This window comes from Protopterus annectens, chromosome 1.part0, assembly GCF_019279795.1.
Source record: "Protopterus annectens isolate FY-2018-M chromosome 1.part0, PAN1.0, whole genome shotgun sequence".
Taxonomy (NCBI): Eukaryota; Metazoa; Chordata; order Ceratodontiformes; family Protopteridae; genus Protopterus; species Protopterus annectens.
In genome coordinates, this window is record NC_056725.1 from 641877533 (window position 1) to 641896678 (window position 19146).

Here is a 19146-nt window from a genome sequence, read left to right on the forward strand (position 1 = left end):
CCAACAAATTGTTACTGATTGGTTGTGTGGTTCTGGTTTGTCTCGACATCAGTCTCTGAGCAGGTGAACCAAGTAAATTATTATGAGGAATGCTTCTGAGATTAAGGAAGTTTGGAAAAACATCATTCTTGCCTCATTTGGATTTCTCCAATAACTGTTTTGCACTTTGGACTGCACATTCAGCCAAGTCATTAGATTGTGGGTATTCAGGACTACAAGTAGCATGAACAAAGTCCCACATTTCAGCAAATGTTTTGAAATGCTGACTTGTAAACTGTGTGCCATTGTCAGAATCAACTTTGTGCGGACTACTGTGGACAGAAAAATGTCTCTTCAACTTAGCCATGACAGTGCTGGATGTTAGGTTCGGAAGCAGGTCAATCTCAAACCAATATGAATAAGAGTCTGCTAATACCAAGTAATGCTGACCATTCCATTCAAAACTATCTGTAGCTACTGTTGACCAAAGTAGTTCAGGAATCTGGTTTAGCTGAAGTGGTTCTTTTTGTTGATGCAGTTTAGTACTATTACAAATAGAACAAGATGAGAGTTCCTTCTCAATATTTATTTACATAGAAGGCCAAAATACTAGTCCTCTCATCCTTCTTTTGGCAGAATCAGTTCCTGGGTGGCCACAATGCAAGATCTTAATATACTCTTGTTGGATGCATTTTGGAACTACCACTTTTGGTCCTTTCATGATGATACCATCTTCCATCAAAATCTCGTTTCTAAGAGGGAAATACTGCTGCACATCTAGTGGTGAAGAAGATTGTTTGACAGCCATCCTTGACTGATAAAATGGCTGAGCTTCTGGAGAATTGGATCTGAAGCTGTGTGAGTTCTAAGCTTATCAAGGCATGTGAAAGAAAAATTTCTCACTTCTATGACTTCAAAATCAGGTTTCTCATTGTCATTCTGTTCAGCGTTTTTCTGGGCAATCTGGATAAAGCATCAGCAAGATAAAGAACTTTGTCTTTTGTATAAACCAACTTGAAGTTGTACTTTTGCAATTTTAGCATCATGCATTGCAGTCTGGCATGAGCTGTATACATAGGCTTTCTGAAAATCTCAATATACTAGCTAGAGGTCGGTGATCAGTCTCTATTTGAATAGATTGACCATAAATATAATCATGGAACTTTGAACATGCAAACACAATTGCCAAGAGTTCTTTTTCTGTTTGCCCATAGTGCATCTCAGTTTGGGTTAAAGTTTTTGATGCATAGGCTAGTGGTCTTCCCTCTCGAAAAATGACTGCAACAAGTCCAAACTTTGAATCATCACAGGAAAGAGTTACTGGTTTGTGAACATCATGGTATCTTAAAGTGGGCAGACTGGCAATTCTCTGTTTTAGGACATCAAATGCTCTTTGGTGTTGTTCCAGCCAGGGCCAAGTTACATTTGTTCGTGTTGGCTCTCTTGGTGCTGAAAGTTCACTTAAATCTGGGATAAACTTGCCCAAATAGTTGACCATGCAAAGAAAATGTTGTAAAGATGTGGAATTGTCTGGAGCTGGCATCTCAAGAATTGCTGTTTGCTTGGAAGGATCTGGTCATAAGCCTGAACTGGTAAACAAATGACCCACATAAGTAACTTCTTTCAGCCTGAATTTACATTTTTGTGGATTCAGCTTAATTTTTCACTTCACGAGCATGTTCCAGAGGATTTCTGAGGTTTTTTATCATGTTCGACTTCACCATTGCCTCCTACTAGAATATCATCTACTATAAGAGCACATGGATAGCCAGAAAAAAAAAATTGTTCCATCACATGTTGAAAGACTTTACTGGCAGAATTTATTCCAAATTGCATTCTCAGAAATCTGTATCTTCCAAATGGTGTACTGAATGTGGTTAGCAGTGAAGATTTTCGATCGATAATAATTTGCCAAAATTAACTTTTTGCATCTAAGACAGAAAAACAGTGGCATTTGGCATGAGAGCAGCAACTTCTTCGACTGTACTGATTGGATGATGAGGTCGTTTAAGCACTTTGTTCAAATTTCTTGGATCAATATAGTCTAATATCATCTGAGATTTTCTTGTGAGCTACCACTGTGGAGGATACCCATTCATTTGGTTCTCCTATTGGACAAATCATTCCTAAATGCACCATTCTGGCTAGCTCAGCTTTGACTCTGTTCTGCATAGCTACTAGAACTTTCCGTGCTGATCTGACTACTGGGGTGACCTTGAGGTCTAATTTCATGGAGTATAGAACTGGGAGTTTGCCAAGCTTGTCCTCAAAAATATCAGCACAATCTGACAAAACAGTGTTGGGGAAATTTGAGTTTTTACATGTGCTTACATGATGGTCCTTTAATTAAATGAAAGCAGACCCATTTTCAAACTGTCTCTGAGCCCTAACAATAACTGTACATGTCTCCTGACTGCATAAAACTGCAAGTCATAACTGTTCCCAGCAGAGTAACATGAAAGTACTACTGAGCTTTTGGTTTAAATCAAGTTGCTCTACTGCTTTTACCCTAGCAAACATTTCTTCTGACATAACATTGCATTTTGAACCAGTATCTACTTTGAGCTCTATGAGTCTGTCATTAATCATAAGAGTACAAAATACTTAGTTCTTTGCCAACAAATCTACTGCATTGACCTATTCACCACAGACAAACACACCATCAACATAAAATGTAGGGTTGCAGATTTCTGTTTCATCAACTTGCTTCCTCAGATATTCTCTTTTAATAAAAGAATGTCCCCAATTTTATTTACAAAGCTTTTTGAAATAATTCCACTTTTTACATCTGTGGCACTGTTGACCAAAAGATAATCACTTTTCTTGTTTGGGCTCATGGCTACCTCCACAATTATGACAGTTGACTATGAGGTTTGCCTTGGGTTTTGCTGAGTCACCCCTTTGCGTAGTTGTGTGTGCCCTAGGTTTTACTGAAGCTGCTGTAGGTTTTGCTTTTGTAGCTCTGACTGTGGTCCGACGGCTGTGGTTGCCATGCCCATAGGCCTGTATCGTTTAACCTCGTGCTGCATACTATCCAGATTTGCACTGGAAGATACTGCAAGCATGCTTTTCTCATTTGTAAGCATATTCATATGCTTTTCTGTGAGCTTGTATATTTGGCAAATTTCTGTGGCGTTGCTCAAGGTTGAAGCACTGTCTCAAAGCAAAATCTTTCTCACTGCATCATTATTAACACTACACAGAAGCCTGTCTTTTATCAACTCGTCTTGTAGATCATCAAATCTGCACGTTTTAGGCTTATTTCTCAAATCAGTTATGTACACTGCAAACGTTTCTCTGCTGTAAAATAAGTGCCTTTCCAATGTAATATTCGTTTGGGGGTTACACATCTCTCTAAATTTACGTTTTAAGCACTCAAGAGTTTTCCCTTGTTTCCGATGGTACCATAAATGCCAGTCTTCCCACTCCCCAGCATACACAGCCAGTGCAAATACAAATGAATGCTCTCATTTAATGCTTCTGAACTAGCTAAATTAAGCAGAATAAATGCACTTGCATGTATGTCTTTGTCAGAAATAGCAATCTATATAAAATATATTCTTGCTCAAACACTCTCCAATTTTCAGCAATATTGTTATCAAACACAAGTGGACTAGGTCTGCAAAATCTTTCTGGCATGCTAAAAGTTTCAAACACACACCAGGTACTTATAATATTCATCTGCACAATAATCTCTTCAAAATAACTGTACTTTGTGTGAAATGACTGTACTGTAATAAAGCACACACTGCCAACACTTTGCAAACCGGATACTTTGAATAGCTTTAGTTAATGCTGAAAAGAAGCACATAGCAAAAAAAAAAAATACAGTTGTTTTCCTTTCTTTATACATTTTATGTGATTTGGATGTTATTTTGAGTGTTTTTGTAAGTATTTTGAATATTTTTATTACATATTGTAGTTTTGAACAGTACTGCGGTGGTGGTGCTGCGGTAGCATTGTTGTTTCACAGTCAGACGCTGTCCCGTTCGATTCTCAGCTAAAGCGTCTTCTGCGTGGAGACATGCGTCAATGTGCGTACCTTCGTTGAAGGTTGTGCGTCAGGGCTGGTAACCCGGCACGTAAAAATCAACTACCAGTCATTAGCGGACCAGAGTCCCGCTGTGGCGACCCCTATCCAGGAAAAAGCCGAAAGACACAACAACAATCATAGTTTTGAACATTTCATTTAATCAGAAATTATTTTTTGAGCATTTTGAATGCTTTATTTTGTATTTGTTGAGTTAAAAAATTATTTAAATGAGTTTTAGTACCTGGATTTAACTTTCTGACCTGTTCGTCAGTCGTTTGAGCAGTGGGGATGATCCGCTCCTGTATATTCCTCCTACAGTAACTGCATGCCTTATGGTATTCAAGATGCTTTACTCTGGATCCCATTCTGACACCATGTCATTCGTCTTGTTTATCTCACTAAGACGATGAGGCTTGGGTGCTTGTTTAAGTAATTTATTATACACAAACACATCAGGATAGAAGATTGTAACATTAAATTTGAACTAACAAACTGTCTGCTACTTTTATACATGCTATCACTGTGGCTGCTCACTCAAAATAGCACTCTTGTTTGCATGTGCTTAGTACTTATATGCATGTGCCCACTGACTGCAGTGGTTCTTAAAGGTACAACACATACTCTGGTCTACAGTAATAATGCTGGTAAATTTATCATATGGATATTGAAAATCTTGTGAAATGCCAAAGCAGGGCCAAGATGAATATCTTGGACAGAATGAACCTATTGATGGCTTCAGTTATGCTCTCACAAAAACTCAGCCAAAGTAAGCAGGACCTACCTTCACAAAACTGTGCTGCGTAAATTTCATCTTGTAACTGTAATGATATTGACTAATATCTGCTCAATGATTTACAACTCTTCTGTTATGTATAGTTACCACAACTATTGTTCTCCAGAGGACAAGCACATACACTCTGGAGATACAGAGATTAAAATGTTAAAGGAGTCTGACACTGTGTTATTGTACAGCAACTCTTTCATGTTTTTCCAAAAGAAACTGTATCAGGAAGCCATACTAGCTTATTGCTACAGTTGCTAAACATAATATTTTTTTTATTATTTAAGCAGTTGGAATTGTAATTGCAGCTGTTTGAGGGACTGCTGACAATTGTGGTGACATGCTGAGACTGACTGGCACCTCTTCTACACTGCTGGCTGTGCCCCCTATGAATGTGCACCCCATACAGCCTCTCCCTTTGCCCTACTGTGCTTTGTGCTTTCTAGAATGTAGCCTGGTGTATTATCTGAAGGATTTGTCTGTTAGTCTGTAAAACTGCCACATCTACTCAGTTTTTATTACGTGCTTTCAGCAAAAAAAAAGTTAGTCAAAAGTCTTCCATAGTTAGTTAGCAACGATTATTAATTTAACAAACAACAAAACAAAAAATTTAGCAAGAATGAGTTTGATTATAATGGCTGTAGTATAGATTTTAGCATAGATAAAATCCTTTGTAATGGAACTTTCATAAATCCACTCTCACTTGATAGTACGGTAAACTCTCAGTTAACCAGAACTCAAGCAACCAGAACTCTCAAGAAAAAAATTGAAGAATTACAGTACAATTTTCATGTGTTGCACTCCACTTGCCCCCCCGAAACATACCTTATGTTTTTAGAGTTTGAGTTTTAAAAGGAGGATAGGAATAAATTCCCTCTCTCCCCAACCTAAGAACAAGTCAAACCAAACAAACAGTATAGGGTACAGTATTAGTCAGGCCTGTTTTTAATAGTAACTCTCAAGCAACCAGAGAATTCAGTTTTCCTGCATCTACCAATCCCAATGGGTGCCGGTTAACTGAGAGTTTACTGTATTCTTTGAACTTTACTGCATACTCTGTATTCTGTATTCTGTACTTCAATACTTCTATCTTTAAAATTCTCTACTTATACGTTCCCTCTAAAGGTTGTACTTCCTTGCATAATCTTGATTCCCTGACCGTATACCATCAGAAATTTGTTATTACAGTGGAAAGTCGATTATCCAAACTAACTGGGACTAGGATAGTTTGGATAATCAAACTGTTTGGATAATCAAACATACATTGAACCGGATAAATAACTGCAAAAATCTTTTTTTCTGCTTGCTTTTCAACCATTCAGTGATTCTAGTGGGCAATAAAGAATATTTTTCACACATAAGTGGGCTACAAGCTCAAAAAAACACCCACAAGCAAATACGTATAATGTTTACATATTCAGACTTTATGATTTTTCCTTCCCCAAAACTTTGGAAGGCTGTGTTCGGATAATTGACATTTCTGATAATCGACATTCTAATAATCGACTCTACTGTATTAGCCCAGATTACTTAATTTGCAAATGTCTTCTAGTTTTCTGTTTCTACTTCTGTAACACCACTGTGGCACACAACAAAACTGTTCTCATGGGAAATTGGGAGATCTGATGTTGTCTTATCCACCCAGATCAACAGGTGGGTTTTCGGATGTGGCTGTATCTGACCTTGGCACCCTTTTCCCAGCTTTTGGTTCCGGGGCTTCGTTTCCTCCCCTATCCATAATACCCTTCTGTTCCTTGTAATAACACAGATCTTGTTTACGACCTGAAGAGACCAGATATGATTTACAAGGGTTCTGGGCTCAATAACAGCTGATTAGATAGTTTTTCAAATATCTTTTCTTTATTGTCAGAATTTAGGTTTAGGTAGCTAGTGCAGTGTTTCTTAGGGATTGTTTCATCCCTCCGTACTTGTTGTTGTTCATGACTATATCTTTGAAGTTTCTTCCTGCCTTACCCCATTCTCTCTCTCTATAAATAAATAAACAAACAAATAAATATTGTCTCTTAGCTTTATATAGTATTTTCATTAGTTTTCCAACAGTGTTTGTGGTTTCTTATGTTTCCTTAGGACTTTGTCATAGTGTTGTGTGTGAGGAAGATGTCTGACAAAGGCCGCTGGCTTCAAGAAATGCAGTACCTGTGGACACAAGATTCCCTAACAAGACCTGCATGACTTTTGCATTTATTGCTTGTGGGATGACCATTTCAATGTTGAACGTGAGTCCTGTCCCTCTTTCAGGGCCAAGGCTTTAGTGGATAACAAAAATAAGTTAGTTTTAAAGGGGGTTCTACCTACCCAAGCAGGAGAATCGACTCCTCTTAATTGAAATTCAGCTTCTCCTTCTTTCAAAAAATCAGACAAGGGGAGAGAGAAAGAGAGAGAGTGAGAAAAGAGTAAGGAGAAAGAAGAGGAAAATTAAGCAAAAGGAAGTCTCCAGATCTGACTTCTCAGTCAGAGCAGGACCCACAAATCCCAAGATGATGGATCTGACACCATACTGGGAACAGAAGCAATGGCTCCACTCTCCTTCTCCTCTTTGCCACATATCCCCAGAGCTAGCAAGCCCTAGACTCTATTCACCCAACTTCAGGATAGACATCGATCTTTGAGACTACTTTTAGTGGTGTCTTCCCTAAGGTCCTTTCGGTTGATGAGAAGTTTTTCTGATGCTGACATTGTTAGGATGATGAGAAAATTTCTTCAAACTCAGATTCAGATGGGAGTCCTCCTGGCAGCCCCTCCTCCAGCGTCTTTCCTAGTCAGTTCCCACTTTGGTTTCTGCCTTTCTGGTCTTTCTGTAGGTCCAGGTTTCCATAGCGCCAAGCAGATTCTGCAAGAGCATCTTCTTAGTGTGGAGATTGACTTTTGCTTCAGCTCAGGCTCCTTCCCTTACCATTTTGATTCTGGCTTTGTTGGATCACAAAGGGTCGCAGAGCCAAGTGGTTATGGCCAAGGTTCAGGGATTGAACTCGACTCTGAGGTTTTTAAAGCCATATCTTCACCTGAGTGCTTCAGCCTTAGATAGCTCGACTGTGATGTCAGCTTTGGAGGAGAGTCGAGTCAGAGTACAAGAAGTTCCTTCCTTAGGGTCTTCTCATCCTGGAACACCATCTTCAAATCATATTTTGATTTTGGTGTCCAAAGTTCTTGAAAGAGCTCTGTCCAGATCTAGAGAGGAAGTTCTTTACACTTGATCAGCTTCTCCTCACTTTCTCTGGAGTCTGCTGCTTTGTCCAGGCATCCTGTGCATCAGGGACAATCAGACTCATTAGCCTTTAGAATCCTCACTTGTTGAATCCTCATTCAAATTCTGAGTCTTCCCCGAAGCACCTCCCAGAGGAAAGTCATAGGAAATGTACATGCAAGAGGAGGCATATCAACTTCTAGAAGTTGCTCACAGATGATACTGACATTTAGGAAAGGGAGGGGTTCCCCTAGGTTCCCCCTAAAAGACATCTACTTCAAGGAGATCATTGAATTGATGAAGTAAAGGACGGTTGGTCATCTAAAGCCTCATCCCAAGAGGAATCAGTATTCTTTGAGTATTTTTGGGGCTAGCTCATCTACTGCCTGTGTGGTCATGCACAGTTACAAGAGCACAGACTTGCTTTTTTTTTGGCAGTAGAAGATCTTGATTATGAGATATTCATCACCACAAAAGACCATATTTATGAGATCTTCACAGTCACAGAAACAATGCTAATTTTAGGAACACTTACTTTAAAATTGTCTACTTGCATCACAGCATAAATATGACTTTTTGGAGAGACTGGCTCATTACCAAAATAACGCTCTTCCTATAGATGTAGCCTATAATGAAAATCAACTTGCCTGTCCACATTAACATGAGCTTAACGTGGTAGAGCCATTTTTAGGAAACCAGATAAAATACTGGTGTCTCTCCAAAATAGGTCACACTGGAGCAAGGGTGCCCCAGTTGATGCTATGGTGATGGCAGCAGCCATAAAGAAGGAGCTTTCTAAAGAAAGTTCAGGGCATTGAATAGATTTGGAAAACAGGTGTATGCTTCAGTAATGTTTGAAATTCACAGACAGAACTACTTGACACATGACTCATTTTCAGGGGGATATGACTAAAGAACTTTTCAAATCCCTCTCAGATAATTTGCCAGTGGACATCCAGAAAATGCTGAAATCACACCTGTCAGCCCTACAATCTATGTCTAGTGTGTCCATGCATCTACTTTCCAATGTGGTGTATAACACTGTGAGAACAAAAGGCACTAGCATTGCTATTCAGCTGCATGCCTGGATGCATCCCTACAACTTTGCAGAAAGTTTCAAGATATCCTTCATCATTGCCCATTTTCATGGGTTGACTGTTTTTGGACCTTGCCAAAAACAACCAAGCAGGCAAAACTCTGTCTGCCTTAGGAATCAGGTTGTTCCCCCCAAAGAACTTTCTTCTGAGAACCAGAAGGTGGAAAGAAGCTCCGGATTTTGCCGAGGACACTTTTGGCTACAGAGCCCTCTGATGTGGAGGAACGACTTCAATGGATGTCATCCTAGGGACAGACACAGTCCACAAAATCAAGGGTTTCAAGATCTCCCCACCAACAAATCCTTCCAGGGCCTTAAAAAGGTTGCCTGAATTCCACACTGTGGAGGGAGACGGGGACACTTATCTCTGCACCCTCGTGTCTGGCTTGCCATCACTGAAAATTCTTGGGTGCAAAAAAAATAATAACTGAAGGCTAAGTTGTTCTCATTGTTTTCCCTCTAGTCAACAAAAATAAATTTCCAATGTTCCACCAAGTCAGAGTGATGTAATATTAACAGATGAAGGAAAACGGCTAGAATAGTGAGTCGTCCTGGAGGTTCCCCCCAGACCAGCAAGGATCTGGAATCTGTTCAGGAATGTTTTTGGTTTTGAATAAGCCTAGGCACCTCAGGTCCATTCTGGACCTCAGCTACCTAAACCAATTTGTCAGTCAGACAAAGTTCTGGATGGTCATGGTACAGTACATTTTACCTCTTCTAAGGAAACACAACTGGATGCGCTCAACAAACCTTCAGAGATTACTACCATGTGAAGATATCAAAGCAATCCAGGTTTTTCCATTTTCAGCTGAGAGTCAGTCACTTCCAATTCAGAGCACTGCACTTTGGTCTCATCACTGTTCCTAGGGTGTTCACCAAGTGCATAGCAGTTATGGCGACTTTGCCTAAGGATGCATGGCTTCCAGGTGTTCCCATATACAGATGACTGGCTCCTTACCACTCCCACCAGAGATCAGCTGATTCAGTGCAGAGACTTCTTGGTCCAGTTCTCCCAACACTTAGGAATTATTATAAACTTGACAAAAAGCTAGCTGACTGCAACTCACTCAGTACAATTTATAGAGTGCCAAATGGACAAGACGTTCCACATAGCCAAACTCTGGTAATCAATGATTCTTTATATTAATTTTCAAGCCTCACAAATTCTTGTTCACAAAATTCCCCAGCTAGACTTAATTCTTTGTCTTTTAGGGTCAGTGGCTGCATCGTTTACTCTGGTCCTGCAAGCAAGGTATTATATGAGAGTTGTCTTGGTTCAGTGGTCAGTGGTACACCAGCCTCTCTACTTTCCTGTACACCTCAAACTATTATGCAAGTGTTACATTCTATGGTGGTTGACCTCTCCTTTTGTTTCCTGGGTGAACCATTCTTTTTTCCACCACTGATGATCACTGTGACCACAGACACCTACTTTCTAGGGTGGTGGGACAATTCAAAGGGAAACCTGTCCAAGGCACATGGTCAGTAATGGAAGCCAACCTTCACATCAGTGTTTTGAAGATGAGAGTGGTCCTCCTAGTATTGCCAGCATTTTAGGACTCTCTTTCCAAAGATGCAATATCCATCCAGACAAACAACATGGCAGCAGTCTGTTACATCAACAAACAAGGGGGAACCCACTCATACCCATTAGACCAAGAAGCCATGAGGGTGTGGCAGTGAGGAATGTCTTCTCAACACTTTCTGGTGGCAATGCACATCCTTGGGAGTTTCAACATGTTATTGGACGAAATGAGCAGGTCTGTTCCACTGCCCCACAAGTGTTCCCTGAATCAAGCAGTGGCATCAATGATTTTCAGCCACTGGAGCCAACTGTGCTGTGATCATTTTGCTTCTCACCTGAAGACCAAGGGCAGCAACTACTTTGCCTTCATTCCCCTTCAGGGTCAGTCATTAAGAGACACTTTTATCCACATTTGTCACCTGGAACTTTTGAATGCTTTTCCACATTTTCCTCTCATAGATAGGTTCTATCTCACCTGTCCAACCAGACTCATTGAATCCTAAAGTTAACTGCATGGTTCCTCCAATTCCAGTGATGGGTAGGGATGTCAGGCTCTCCTGTTTTGTTATCCACATTATGTTGTCATCCCAGAAACCTAAAACAAAGAAGGTTTACAGATGTAAGTTAAAAAAAAGATTTGCTGCTTGGGCTTCTTCTAAGAGCTTTGATCCTTTTCTGGCACCTTTTCTTTCTATTTTGGATTTTCTAACAGGATTATTCCAAGAAGGTGCCAGTTTCTGTAACATTAAAGTTCAGTTTGCAGCCATATCCAGTTTTTATGATGTAGAAAATTACAACTCTATTGCATCCTTAAAGTTTTCTAAGGACTTCTTAAATATAACTTTCCCACCTACATAGCATTTGGTTTTACATATCTTGAACAGTTTTTTTTTCTGTTAGACTGTTTATATTTCTGCATAACCCAATTTTTAACTTTAAACCACACATTTACTGGTGCTTTTACTGTAGACGTCCTTAAACTATCTGAACATTTACTAGTTGATTTAACTATAGAATCAAGTGTAATTAAAAATTAATGTTTACTTGAGATTTTAAATGAGTGTTGATCAGTGGCCAGTAATCTTGCAACTTCTTCGAATTTCTTCTTGTAAAGATTCCCATGTCTCTTCAACATCACACTGGTACAGTGCAGGGATGTCTTCTTGCTTGGAGATTCTTTTGTAGGCATGCCTTAAATAAAACGTGTAGAATCAAGAGTTGTTCTGAAATGTCCTTCCTGAATGTTCACTGCTTATAGAGTTATCACTGACATTTGTACGAGGTTCTGGGAATTAATTTAACTGTACTTTAATACTTTTCCCCATGCCTGTTTGGATGCCATTGAAAGATTTATCTGTTTGTGTGTAAAAGTGCCATTTCTGACTGCCAGTCTGTGTTATGCACTTTCAGCATAAAAGCCAGTTAGAAGTCTTTCATAGCTGGTTAGCAGAATTTATTAATACAACAAACAGCAAAACAAGAATTTTATCAGGAATGATTTTGATTACAATGGCTGTAGTTGGGAGCTCTTTGAACTTTACTGCATACTTTATTCTCTGTATTTTCTATTTCAGTGTTTCTGTTTTAAATGTTTGCATTATTTTACACCCCCTTCAAAAACCTGTACTTCCTTCCTCAACCTTAATTCCCTGACTTATGCCATCAGTTTTAACAACAAAATGCATTTAACTTGTACTCCCTTCCTCAACCTTCATTCCCTAACTTGTGCCATCAGTTTTAAAAACAAAATGTATTTAAGTTGTACTCCCTTCCTCAACCTTCATTCCCTGACTTGTGCCATCAGTTTTAACAACAAAATGTATTTAACTTGTACTCCCTTCCTCAACCTTCATTCCCTGACTTGTGCCATCAGTTTTAACAACAAAATGTATTTAACTTGTACTCCCTTCCTCAGCCTTCATTCCCTGACTTGTGCCATCAGTTTTAACAACAAAATGTATTTTTAGTGAAGTGGGCCTAATATCCAAATATCTCCTAGCTGTCTGTTTCTGCACTCTGATACACACAACAGAATTGTTAACAATGATCAACTCAGAGTTTTATACTTCTTTATCAGAGATTGACTCAAAAGTCATTGCCTATAGTTCATCTGTACTTTTCCACTGGAGCTACATACAAACATGTAAAATGGGAAATGGAGCTACAGACCCCACTTCAAAGTGTATGTATTTTCAGGCCTATACCAAGAGAAAATAGGTACTGACTTATGTTAAGATCTATTCTAACCTTGCCCAGGTCACCAGAGCTGTTATTTTTAGTTTTGGTAATAAAGTCCATTGACTGGTCTGTAGTAATAATGGAAGAAGCAGTGTTAACAGATTCAAGGAAGGGGACTTGGAATGCGAGAGTGGAAAAACTTGAGCTGTGTTTGTCAGCCAGGACATATGCTGTGGGTTTGGTATCAGAATAGCTGGTGCCATTTTCTCTGAATCAGTGTAGCACTGGACATTACTTCTAATATTCCTGTTATAGTTAAAAAAAATCTTGTGATTATCTTTCAGGAAATTAGCTGCATTCAGTTCATATTCAGCCTTACTTTTTCCAGTGTTGTGTTTAAAATCCTTGCAGAACTTCTTCTTCTAACTGATGGTGGTAATATTTTTATACGGACCATGTCATTTTGTCCACCTTTATAAAAAAAGTTTGAAAGTTCAGCTATAGAAATATGTACTAGAATTCCCCACCATGCTTATGTATAACAGGCACCAACTTATTTGTACATCAGTTGAAATGCCTGTAAAAAGTAAGGACAAATGTGGTGGCTTTAGAGATCAGGTCATCAGGGCCAAAGCTTTTTTTAAGGCAGTGACATAAGAGTATAAAGCTGGCATTGTAGTAGTTTTAGAATGTAGTTGAATTTCTGTGTAGTTTTGTACTAATTGTGAGGCAAAAGATGACAATCTGATGGTCGGACTTAATTAAAGAGGTGATAATGTTAGCAGATGTGTAGATAGCATGAATATTCTGAAGGACAAGGTTAAGTATATTTCTCCCCATCATGAAAATTTGGACAGTTTGATCTAGGAAGTTGGTGTTAATAAAATATAGGAAATACTTGGCATATGTAATGTTAGCTGTAGAATGTTATTTTGCATGAATAATTGTAATTGCTTAGATCTAGGGTATTGGGATTAATGGATACAGAGTTCATATTGTCAAGATACTTGCTATACTGCTTCCATGACATTGAAGGGTATCTCTAGTTGGCTATGATGTGGTAAATTAATTTTTATTAAATGTGACCAAAATGTCGTAGAGATCAAATTCAGAATCTTACAACATTTGGTGCGAGTTAACATTTGAGCAGATTTTTATTCGTTTATTGACATTTGATTACCAGGAAAGTCCGAATGGGTAGGAGCCTATTTTCAACAGAGGCCTGGGGAGAAAAGCTCCTAAGTATTACAAAATGTTTTACGAATAATAATTTTAAGTGTTTAAAAATAGTACAAAAAACAAATATAGTTTAAATAATTATACCAAATTATACATATTATGAAAACATTGGTTAAAAGTAGTTACAAGTTATATGACAATGGTTTAATTGTTAGGGAACTTTGAGTCAGTTTATAGAGAAATTAGAGGTAAGTTAGTATAATACAAATAGGAATTGCAATATAAAGTAAGAGAAAAGCAGGCTTATGGTATGTTTAGAGAAAAAGTCAGGGGAGAGAAATTGATAGAAGTAAAGATGAGTGAAGTAGGGAGACTAAAGAGATGGAAGGTATGATAGGTGTTTGTCCACATTGTTGAGCAAGAGCAGAGCCAGCTTATGACTAGGAAGTCTTTCAGAATGGTTTTGAAGGATGGGAGGGTTATAAGGAGTCCAAGTGCTTAGCAACATGTTATGAGTACAGATAATGGCCAGCAGAATTAATAGGTTTGTGGACAGACACTTGTTTTGGTCACTGAATCGTAATGACCGGCTAAGGACATAGTTGTGTAGAATGTTAAGTGCTGGACAAGTAGATGAATTCTGGATAATTTTGTAGGTAGTAATTTGCTGTGTAGAGTTTAGTCAATGGGATAGTTCTAACCAATTTAGGCTTTTTAGTGCTATTGTATTTGCTGCAGATTTAGCAACTATGTTATAGCATTGCTCAGGTTTTGATTTCTGTGATGTCTGAAGGTTAGTAAGGATGGGAGCAGCATAAAGATGTGTGCAGAGGAGATAAGTAGTTGCAAGTGTAGCTTTGGTTATGTCTATGAGAAATTTTTTGGTTCTATGAAATATCTTTAGTTTTTGATAAGTTTTCTTATACAATTTATATATATATATATATATATATATATATATATATATATATATATATATATATATATATAAGCCAAATTTAAGATTACCATCCACTGTCATCCCTAATAAGTTGCTATGAGAAATGACTTCAATGGTAGTGTTATCAAGAGAGAGGACTTTAAATTTTGTTTTTTCTTGGGAGAGGGATTTGGGGAAAAATATTAGTTTTTTTTATGGTTGAGCTTGAATTGTGAGTTAAAGAGCCATGTTTCAATCGCTGTTAAAGCTTCCTGAATAATTTTTCAGAGATGTGCCACATTGTCAGATGTGCAAATGGTTGTGGAGTCATTTGCATACTGAGTTGGGGAGGCCTATTGTGCGGATGTGTGGAGGGTCTGGGTGAAAATAGATTCAGCCTTGTGGTATACCGGTGGTGACTGGGAGGTATGGAGAAAGGGTGGAGTGCTATTTTACTGATGGATACCTATTGGATAAAAGGGAGTACTCCCCCAGTGCTCCTATACAGTTTGAAGAATTCATAGGTACTCTACACTGTTACAAAGGGAGTATTATCAGAACACTGAAACCAACTTTCTCTAACATTACATAATGTGAGCATGTTCATGTATCAGGAATCCCTTTAAATAATATTTTCAGACTCCTGCCATTGACGAGAGCCACCTTAATGTAGGCTTGATGGGGATTTTTTTTGGCTGGTATGTCCAGAAAATGAATTTTCCTTAAAATAAGGCACTATGGGGTCAGAAGAACATTTCAGCTAGTATATGGAAGCAATGAGGTGAGACAGATGAAGGTCATCCCAGGCCAAGCAGGCTGGCCAGTCAGTCATCATCTCCAGTGCTAACATACATTATCTCCCCTGGACTGGTACCAGTTAATAAGCCAGTTTGTGAAATTGTTTACTTTTAGTTGAAAGTGTGGCATCATTTTTGGGGAAAGAAAGGTACTGCTCAAGGCAATAGCCTTACCTGCCTTGGACATATGCATATACATCTCAAAGGACTCCAACAATCTCAGTGTACCACAGCTCAGTACTGTATAGTACCAGCCAGTCCAGCGAAGGTTCTTAAATCCTAGATGAATACTTCCTTAAAGAGGAAAAGAGACAGACAGCCAAAGGAGAATAACAGAGAGCTAAATATGAAAACCCAGGGCAGACAGTAGCCAGTTTAGGCAGACAGGGCAGAGCCATTCCTTTTCTTAACAGGAGCAACATCCACAATCACAGTACCCAAAATTAGCAACAGTGAATCCCAAGTCACACACTTGCTGTCTAATCCAAACCTGAATAAAAAAAAAACGGTAGTTAAAAGCAAAATCCAAACCAAGATCATAGACAAATAGAATTCATTTAGCACAGCAATACTCTAACAAGTTCAGTGCACCTGAGCTCAAGACTATAAAGATCCATTCTGCACAACTAAGCCCCTTATGTAATGCGCAAACACCTGCCTAAAGAGTTAAGGCCCAGTAAAAAACAAGAGAACAACAAATGGCCAGTTATTAAGAAAAACTCAGGAGAAAGAGGCCAGTTCAGGCAGACAAGAATGGAACTGTTTCTTCTTTCACAAGGAACAACACAGTTACAGTCACCAGGCCCAAAATCACCAACAGTCATCCTCAAGTCACTCGCCTACTGTCTGGTCCAAACACATATGTAACAAGGTCAGATAAAACTTAATTAGTGCAACAGTCTCAAATCCAGATGAAACAAGGGCAATATGCAAATAAAATCCAGTTAACATGGGAGGACTCCAGCAAGTTGAGCATGCTGTACCACATCAGTATAAAACACCTTTTTCTTTTTTCATGCGGTACTTGGCAGCAGCCTAGAACTCTCTCTCCATGATGATGCAGGCTGTGTCCTTTCTTTGTAGTGACCATTTGACAAAATCTTGACTCGAGGGCTGACTTTCAGAAACCCTGACCCAGAATCAAGTTGTCTACAAATGACTTACCACCTGGTTACCCATGAATTTGTAGAGATAGGCAGCCTCTTCTGTTCACACTCAGAACCTGTAATGAGATCTACTTTTCACTGATCTTGCAGCCAGCTGTTATTGGCCACTTAGAGATTCATAGTACTGCAGTAGTGGTACCTTATTAACCTAATAACTTTTAAGCAGGATTCTGACTTGGAGACATTATGTAATAATCTCAGAGATGCTAACTTTGTATCTTTGACTTTTCGCCCAAGCTGAAACAACAGATGTCTGAATTGATCTGCTACCTCCCAGTCTGCTGTTATGGTGAGTTTCTGGCACTTCATGTTTTTTATAGAATAAGTTCACCAAATGATATTGAAATGTTTCCTGATAACATTTGCTAGATTAAATAATAGCTACCCTGCATTATTTATTTCAGTTGTACAATCCATAAGTAAATAATCCATTTGCTATTTAATAACAGTACAATTAATAACTTATTTTTATCTTGCAGAAAGCACAAGTCAGCAGCAAGATTTTTTCACTGGTTGTTCTTCTGAGCAGCACACTAATTTATAACAACATGGGAGTAATCAACCAGCATCTCTTATCAGATCTACAGTATCCTTAAATCACTGAAGTGCGTATGTGTTCATTAACCTCTGGCTTTGGAAATGCACTTGATAAATATTTTATCTTCTTTTTCTTGAGTATTTCTCAGGCACTGCATACATTTTCTGTTAATTTAACTAGCATTAAGTATATTTTCCACAGATAGCAGTAGCACATGCCACGTATATCCAGTTATACTTAATTGTTCTTGGAATTCCAGCATTATTAAATAAAATTCATTATTTCATTATTTATTTATTTCCTGTCCATTGATAAATATAACAAGATGTGGATGGGGATGTCTTTTCCCAGACATGAGGTGTGTAGCTGCAAAAACTACAAGTGTATTTTCTTAAAGCAGAAATACTGTATAAGAAAATATTGTAGGCAACGATATATCTTACGAAGCAAAATACAGTATTTCAATACATAAACAGCACATAAGACGTAATAGCATAGTACCTAGATCAGACACAAGTATAGGAAATAATGAATAAATATAGGTACAATGTATAGCAGGAAAAAGACTTGCTGGCATAATGTACAGAGAATAGCAGAAGGGAATCGGGTCAGTAGGACAGAGGCATGCTTTAAATGGAGAATAGAAGGAGCATTGTTTGCTTTGTAGTAGTTAGGAGGTTTCAGGGGAAGAAGCAGCCAAATTAGTGTGTTGATAACTGTTACTGAAAGACAAGAACAATGGATATATGAAATTCAGTTATGTTAACCTCTTAAATATGAGCTGTGGAATTTGCACGTTAATGCTATTGTGTTTAGATTCTTTGTGTGCAAGTACAGTACAGTAGATGTGTGATGTAGCACTAAATAATGCATTGGTTGTCTGTGCTACATGAAAGAACTAACAACCTGTCACTTTTTTGTCAGTGTTCTTATACCCTTACGAATTTTCAGGCACAGATAAACTGTGTGGTGTGCTACATACTTAACATTAGGTTAGAGTTACTGTTACCTGTAGTAAATGCACATTGCCTGACTGACTGTACCTTTGCTAAAAGAGAGTAGGTTGACAGATCAGTCATATCCACTAAGTAGTCATGTTAGGTAGCTGGACATTTCCAGAATATGCTGTAATGCACAGTTGGTCAGATTAATAATTTGTTGACATGGATCAAGGTTGTCAGGGTATAGTATTTACTCTGAGGTACAGTGACTAAAGGGTTAATTTATTATAAGTAGTAATGCAAATGGAGAAGTCCCCTACATGGGAGTATGAATGGGGCTGTGTACTGTAAAACTGTTTTTTTTCAGCTTTACATAATTCCACCATAAGGTCCTTTGTTTTATTCATTATGGCCTTTTGTAAAGGAATAGTCAAAACTGTCTGGATGCCCTCCAGGCAACAAGAACAAAAAAGCAGAATTGTTTGCAAAATTACCTGTTGCTAATGTTTTTTAAAGACAAAGTTGGTGTGACATCAGGAACACCGAATATTACCATAGAGCTTTTAATGGAATCATGTTAAGTGTTTAAACACATTTAGGTCTAGGGCTTTAGGTGTTGGATCTTCTGTTTCCACGGAGTGTCACTTTGTCCTTTCCTCACTGGCAATTGTAATGGTCAGGAGTGCTGTCTCAAGTACCATACCACTTCTGCTTAGCCATATGTGATGGACGGGAGAGTATGTAAGGAAAGGTGGGCCTTAAAAGCATGCAACAGATATGCACTGCTGCCTCAGATTATGGCCAGTGTT

At 38.5% G+C, this 19146-nt stretch overlaps 1 protein-coding gene across 1 annotated transcript in view; it reads left to right on the forward strand.

Annotated features, from left to right (window-relative positions):
- Positions 1-19146, forward strand: part of LOC122793178 (guanylate-binding protein 1-like) — a 2019684-nt gene that overhangs the window by 615613 nt on the left and 1384925 nt on the right. The window contains exon 5 of the mRNA XM_044061040.1: positions 17338-17444. Within this exon, the coding sequence (XP_043916975.1) occupies positions 17338-17444 (107 nt within the window). The remainder of the gene's footprint in view (positions 1-17337; positions 17445-19146) is intronic.